Below are 7,190 nucleotides of genomic sequence, written 5' to 3' on the forward strand. Positions count from 1 at the left end.
CCTAACCAGACTTTATATGAAATAACACAGGCATGTGTGTATTACCAGGAAGGCCCCCCAAAACTTACAAAAATAATGTCTATTTATAATTTTTATGAATTGCACAGTTAGAGGGTTTTTTTTTTCAAAAAATAAACAAACCAAAAAAACTTAGAAATGAGTTTTTACTCCCACAGCTACAGCAGGCACTCAGACACGACCTGCTGCTGTAGAACAAGAAAGACCTTTTTCTGCTGTTAATTCACAATAACTTGCTTCTCCCTGAAGAACCTTTAAAACGTAACAATCTTTAAACTTGATAGGATTTATAAATGTCTACCAGCAGTCCAAAAGCCAAACACGATATCAGTTCCATATCTCATTTCACAACTGAACAGTGGAAACAAAAACAAATATAACAGTTATTCCAGCAACATAGCTACCAACCAGTGATGGACGTGTGAGCCAAACAGAACACTGAACGATGTGCTGGAGACGACCTTTAACAGTCCACAATCAGTCCAGTCTCTGCTGCCAACAAGGAGCAATATTAGGTGATTATGTTGAGTGGCTTCAGGATGGTGACATCAAATCTCTTTAACCTAATACATCTTAGAAGCAATAGTTGCCCTCAGTGTAGATAGACCTAGATTAGTTAGGGAAGTTATTAGCAGGAGGCCTGATGGTTATTTACTGGAAGCATCTACCTACATGTTAAAACACACCGAGCAACATTATCTTTGTAACGTTCATTTTGTCAATATTGAGCACATCAGCACAAATAAATCAGCAGACTTCTCATCTTCCTAAATCAGGTAATGAGACAGTTGTGAGAGGACATGAACACAGGTTAGTTTCCTTTAAAAAAAAATACTACAATTACTGTGGACATTAAACTTTCTGAATTAAGACAAAAATGCAGAACAAAACTACCATTACCAGCCTTCAGTGTCAATCTGCCAGTAAGAGCGGCGTGGAACTTATTTCCTGCTCTGCCACAATGCAAACATGGAGTTGGTTCAGAAGTGGGTGTGGCTGAAAAGAACTACACTCTGTGAGCATGTGCAAATAAATTTCACTGTCACCTATGGTGCAAGGCGCTTTATAGCCAGCTACCCTAACTCATTTTGGCCCCATGTATGCACCTCAGTATACCAGACTCTACATACTAAGTGCATGCCTGTGTAAAAAAAGCTTTAATGCCTTCAAAGACACTGATACAGTTACTGCACTGAAGACAAACTTGGCAGGAGGTGGTTCTATTCAATGCTCTTCTGATGACCATTTACTAGAATTACAACGTGGATTCGACTGAACTGAAATCCATTTTACTGAACAAAGGTACGCTATGATGAGTGTAAAGAATCTGTGCCAAATGGCCATGTGAAGTAACATGGATTCAATTAGTGATAAAGAAAATGTGTGTATATATATATATATATATACACACTTTTGTTTGGTCCTCATTTTCACTAAATTTTACACATCATTCATTTTCATTTCTGGTTGTCAGAGTATTCAGTCACTGCATTTAATTTTGTCAAAGATCTTCAGCAATTTCCACATCGCCCTCAGACCTGAATGCTCTTCTTAAAAAATGTAATTAATTTGGTTTAAAACGTAACAAATGCACAGCTGCACTGAGACCACACAGAGTGGTTTTCTTCTTCTTATTTGCAGTAACAGCATTTTGCTTTGTATATTCTTTACAAATAAATAATATCTGCCCTATTCCTTTTGCCTACAGAAGGTAGCATTTGGTTCATTGTGTGAAGAGTCAAAATCCACGTCAAACACCAGAAGCAGAGCTTGAATTAGCAGCGAAAGCTGATAAAGAATTGTGACAGATGGGGTTTGGGTTTAGGCTTCGTCTCGCTGCCTAACCCAAAGAAAGCCCGGCAATGTTGAACGCACTTTATTGTACACGTCTCAGGTTTGAAATATTAAAGTTTTCTTTTGGGATAAAGCTGCCTGATAGTGTCAGTTATTCCAACAGTAACAATATTTCCTGAATTTACATCACAACAGAAAAACAGAACGTAACAATTTTTAGATCATCAGTTAAACAAGAAACTGGGAGATTCTTCAATATTGACATACCGTGAATTCACTTTGGTAATTTATTTCTTTATTTTCAAAAAAAAAAAAAAAAAAAGCCAGTTCATGAAGAATGAAATTTGAAGGACAGAAAACAAAAACATGTATCTCAGGATTCGGCTCCTGAGTTTCAGACACAGGGAAACATTCAGCTCTCGCCCAAAAGAGCACCAGATGTGACGGCTACATCTACTGCTCTGCTTTCTCTTGTGCGGTTCCCGTCACCAGCAGCAAGTTGCAGGCCATAAACTGGACATTGAGCACGTTGCTGGTGTTTCCAGTGTACATTCCCACCAATTCGCTGGACGAGCTGTCAGCTGACGTCCCACCGTGCGAGTTGCGGATGTCCCACACCCGCACTGAGTTGTCCATAGATGAAGATGCCACTAGGCTGCTGTCCGGACTAAAGGACAGGCTGGTGACACTATCTGTGTGTCCCCTTAGGTCTTTGAACAAAGTCCCAGATGCCAAATCCCACAGCTTCACCCGCTGGTCTTCACCAGCCGACGCCAAGTACTTGCCATTCGGTGAGAAAGCGAGTGACAGCACAGGGCCACGGTGGCCCGTGAAAAGGCGAACAGACGCCCCCTGCTGGGTGCTCCAGAGTCGCACAGTCTTGTCTGTGGAACCGGTGGCTAAATAGTTGGAGTTCGGGTGGAATTTCACACAGTCAACATCAGAAAGATGCCCTGCATAGAGCCTCAGTGGGTATGTCCGGGAGAACGTCCAGAGACGGGCGGTGCGGTCGTGAGAGCAACTGGCAAAGTAAAGGCTGCAGGGGCTGACGTCCACATCCCATACTGGGTAGACGTGCCCCTGGTAGAGCACCGTGTTGGTGAAGCTGCCCAGGTCCCAGTAGCGGATGGTTGTGTCCTCAGAGCACGAGAGCAAGCCGGAGCTGTCTGTGAGGAAGGCGGTACGAAATACTGGGCCACTGTGACCTCGCAGCGTCTTTATCTCACTGCCTGAGCTGTCCTCTTCATCTACCTTGGAAGAAATGATGAAAGATTACATAATTATACTTGATTTTGTTCCTCTGCAGCTTAATCTAAAAATAACGTACAGCATTTATTTTTACATTAAAAATCTAAATTTGCTAAATAATTTAATCTGCAGGTCTTTTTAAATCAGAGCCACCTTCTACAAATGAGACCCATCTCATTGCTAGAGATCGGAATTGGATCATTTTCAGTGCACCCCACCACAACAATGTTTCTAAAAACAAACCTAATCAGACAGTGACATCACCGTCGCCCAGATAAACGTGGACATTTTAAAAGGAGCTGAAGTGGCTAAAGTTAAAGCTATCCAGTGCGTAGAGGCCGCCATAGGCTAGCAACCTTTGTATGTGCCAGCAAAGGAAAAAAACAAAAACAAATTCAAAGCAGTTATGAGTTCAGTTTAAAAAAAAGAAAGAAAAAAAAAAGGTCCCTGTTGTCTAATGAATTTATATATAAAGCTGTTGCTCCTCCTTTTGTTTGGCAAGGTAAAACTCATTTTAGCATTTCTACCTCCTTCCAGTAGCAAAGCACTTGGTTTCAGATGTTTCAGTGAAAGAAGATCTAACTAACTCCAGCTTTGGAGAATAATATTTGGGACAATCATTTCTTCTGATATATTTGTTAAGTATTTGCATTGAAGACAAACTAAATTGTTTGTATCTGCTGTGATTTATGGTTCATAGAAAGAAAATCAATAACAGCAGGTTACACATTTTAACTTAGCAAATTGCAATTGGTTCAGCTCTGCTCACTACATCTTCCCTTACACACCTTTGACATACCTCTCTACCTGCTCCACCCTGCCTCCACTCTTTTCTTCACCTCTCGGGTCTGTTGCTTTGGAAGGTTGCCCTCAGATATTTAAACTCATGTACTCATGTCAACGTCCACTCCTTGTGCTTTGCAACATCTTCCTCTCATTCACATACATGTAATTTTATTTGCAACTCTTCCATCTGCACCCTACTCTCACTACAGATCATAATGTCATCTGCAAACATCATAGCCTGTCCATCACCACTATAAACAAGACTTCACCACCGTGTCTCTGTTCTCATGACAACCTTTGTCTTGTCCTCAGGATTATTTTCTCAGAGTTTGTACACCAAAAGAAACACAAGCAAATTTTAAAAAAAGAAAAAGAAGATATGGAAACAATTAAGGTGAAGACTTCTCATAACAATGTCTACTTACTTCCTCCTCCAGTACGTCACATGCCAGGTGGATGTGTGACACATCAGCCTGATGGGGTCTGGCCTTGAGTTTTCTGGCACGGAGGCTCCACAGCTTTACCGTGGAGGTGTCAAATCCACCGGCCAGCAACCGACTGTCAGCCGAGACCTCAGCAGTGTTCAGCATCTGCTCCGTGTGGTGGAAGGCGTAAAAACAGACAGTGGTGAGTGACGGTGGTCCCTCGCGGACTTTCTTGACGCAGTCCTGCAGAGCCTCAAGGGCTGCCTCATTCTGTGGGATCCCTGCTGGGACCTCCACCCCATCACCACTCTCTGTTCCATCCACTCCGGCCCAGGAGGAGGTGGAGTTTGGAGCAGCTGTCGACCCGCCAGCAGCTCCATAGAGCTGGTAATCTGTCCGCCTCGAGGCACTGACCTCCAGCTGCAGGTGTGTACTGAGGATCCTACAGAGGGCGCTGTTGTCCTCACTCTGCAGGTAACGCAGCAGGTAGCCGTAGGCTGGCTCCGTCAGGTGAACCACATATTTGTGCTCTAAGAAAGCATTCAGCTTGGGGTTGGTCACAATGTCTTGTGCACTGAGGACATGGCGGAGCTGCTCTATGATGGTACGCTGCTCACTGTCCTGAAGAAAGGCGCCATGAAAACGACTGTAAAAACCATCCACAGCCCCCTTCAGTCCAAAGCGCACCATGTCCAGGTGGAGGTAGACGAAGAGTGGATAGAGGACACTGCTCACCTCTTTAGCCCAGGATATGTCTGCTTCTATTTAGTAGAAAAAAAAATGTATATTTTTTAGGCTTTTGTAATCAATAACAACAAAGGTTAACAATATCGTAACACAGTTCCATCATCTCATTCTCGATATCCATGTGGAGCTGTTTGTATAAGCCAATAATAATCCATTTTGTTATTCATGCCCTTTCAAAAAATAAATACGAACATAAATGTATGAAAGACAAATGTTAAACCCAGTTTGTAATCCATGTTTCTCTCTTAACAGTCAGGACAAAACAATGTGGACTCGCACAAAAACAGCTTAAGAAATGTTGACAAAATGAAAAAATATCAGCCCTGGATGGTCGACAATACAAAAGCACAATTGTCAGAGAAAATAAAAATATTTAAAACTGCAGCAATATGTCATCTTTCAGAAAGAAGCCCCAGTCGTCCACAACCTTTGTCTCTTTCTGCTGTTTAGGATGCAGCTTTACCACTACCTAAAAACCGTGGAGCCGAGGCATAAACTTTGGGAACAAATACAATTATAGATGTGCAAGTCTAGATTCAGTGATGTAGAGCTCATACCTGACAGGAAGGCGCGGAGCTTGGAATACTGAATCTCATACTGCTGTGGGTCATACTGGCATGGTGCAGCAGAAACGACATTGGAACATCCTGACTCTGTCTGCACTGCTCAGACATAGAGAAAGAAGATAAAGAAGAAACCAGGAAAACTGTTAATTACAGAGAATATTGCCAGTCAAAGGGTCAAATACATTACACTGCATTATGAAAATAGATTATTTATCTTAACCAATTATCCTAGGGACACAGGTGAGCTGGAACCTATCCCAGTTGTCTTATGGTACACCTTAGAAAGGTCACGAGTTTAACAAAGGTTAAAACAAAACAAACAAACCAAGACAAAAAACACAGTCTCACAATCACTTAGAATCACCAGTTACCTAACACATGTCTCTGCACTGTGGAATTAAACCCAAGCAGGCCCATGGAGAGCATGGAAACTCCATATAGACAGCTCTAGGCTCTACAAGGTTCAAGCCCAAAACCAAATCCATGTTGCACTGAGGCGGCAGTGCTAATTTTTGCAGTGAAGCCAATCCAGTGGTGTTTTCGTGTGATCAGTCTTTTCTCATAACTATGTGGCTGTGCGATCTATTAATTAGGCTGGAATCATCATCATCTTACCCGTGAGACTTGCAGCCATTTCTTCGGGGGACTGGTAGAGCTTGGCTCCTTTCAGGGAGCCGTCAGTGTCCACATACTGCCTCCTCTTCAGGTACTGAGTCACGGCATACTGGATCTGCTCAGTGCGAATCCGCTTCATGACCTTACGAGCACAAGCTACAGTGTCAGACACCTGGCACTTTTCACAGCACCTTCTCTCGCTCATCCACCCAACAAGTCGGAAGCATATAGTAACTGTTTTCGTGCTCACAACGGACTACAAAATACGATACATGTCTGTGACTACTAAAAATTCTCATTCATCATCTCCGTGGTCAAATTAAACTTCTTGAGCACAGCATCACCTAGTAGCTAATTACATAGCAAAGCAACGCTGGCGTGTTTACGTTACAAGCATTACAAAGGGCCCAGCTAGCACAATAAAGATACGTGCCAACTAACGTGAAAGTCAGCAAAGAACTAGGCATGCAGTGTAAAGCTGTCAAGTTTCGATAGTAGAGGAGGATGCTTACACCAAGCTAACTGGCTAACTTCCTAATGCTAGAAGTGGGCCTGGCCGCTAAACTTTTAGCGGGATTAATGCCTTACCGTCATTATTTGGACATTGCTACTTACTGCATAACGTGTTGCTGTCCGCCTTCAGTTACTGTGTCCAAAACGACCGCTCTTAACGCATCACTGTATCTGGCTATAACTACTATATCAACGTCGTTCGCTGCCGCTCCATCGTGGTTATCCAACCCTGTCAGACTCCATCAAATCATGCTAGCTAAAGCAGCTAAGCTAGCTGGCCGCTCTCATCTTTAATCAGCAATTCTAGGTGTCGTTAATCTACTGCTTTCGCCTGGCTCCCGTTAGTTTCAAGCTCAAGGCTAAATCTATAGATAACAGATTTCCTGAGAAGAAAAAAAAAATCTTAGAACACAGTTATTAGGTTGATATAATTTTTGTAGTTGATAAAAGTCAGCTACTATGATGAGATGCACTGAAT

General features: G+C 42.5%; 1 protein-coding gene across 1 annotated transcript; it reads right to left on the minus strand.

Annotated features, from left to right (window-relative positions):
- Positions 1 to 869: 869 nt before the first annotated feature.
- taf5l (TAF5-like RNA polymerase II, p300/CBP-associated factor (PCAF)-associated factor) lies at positions 870 to 7,156 on the minus strand. The gene is made up of 5 exons (XM_014340640.2): positions 6,815 to 7,156; positions 6,200 to 6,341; positions 5,576 to 5,680; positions 4,272 to 5,032; positions 870 to 3,063 (listed from the first exon to the last, which is right to left on the minus strand). The coding sequence occupies exons 2-5, from the start codon at positions 6,336 to 6,338 to the stop codon at positions 2,266 to 2,268; spliced, it is 1,803 nt and encodes a 600-aa protein (XP_014196126.1). The 5' UTR covers positions 6,339 to 6,341; positions 6,815 to 7,156; the 3' UTR covers positions 870 to 2,265.
- Between the last annotated feature and the right edge of the window lie 34 nt (positions 7,157 to 7,190).

The sequence above is a fragment of the Haplochromis burtoni genome, unplaced genomic scaffold (assembly GCF_018398535.1).
Source record: "Haplochromis burtoni strain Fernald_Lab_line unplaced genomic scaffold, NCSU_Asbu1 Contig_389, whole genome shotgun sequence".
NCBI classification, from domain to species: domain Eukaryota; kingdom Metazoa; phylum Chordata; class Actinopteri; order Cichliformes; family Cichlidae; genus Haplochromis; species Haplochromis burtoni.

What these genes read in the sequence shown, in the direction of transcription:
- taf5l (XM_014340640.2), bottom strand. Translation starts at nt 6,338, where the DNA reads ATGAAGCGGATTCGCACTGAGCAGATCCAGTATGCCGTGACTCAGTAC. An exon ending in AATGGCTGCAAGTCTCACGG is followed by an intron (nt 5,681 to 6,199) that starts GTAAGATGATGA and finishes ATGTCTGAGCAG; the next exon opens with TGCAGACAGAGTCAGGATGT. An exon ending in GTGACGTACTGGAGGAGGAA is followed by an intron (nt 3,064 to 4,271) that starts GTAAGTAGACAT and finishes ATTTCTTCCAAG; the next exon opens with GTAGATGAAGAGGACAGCTC.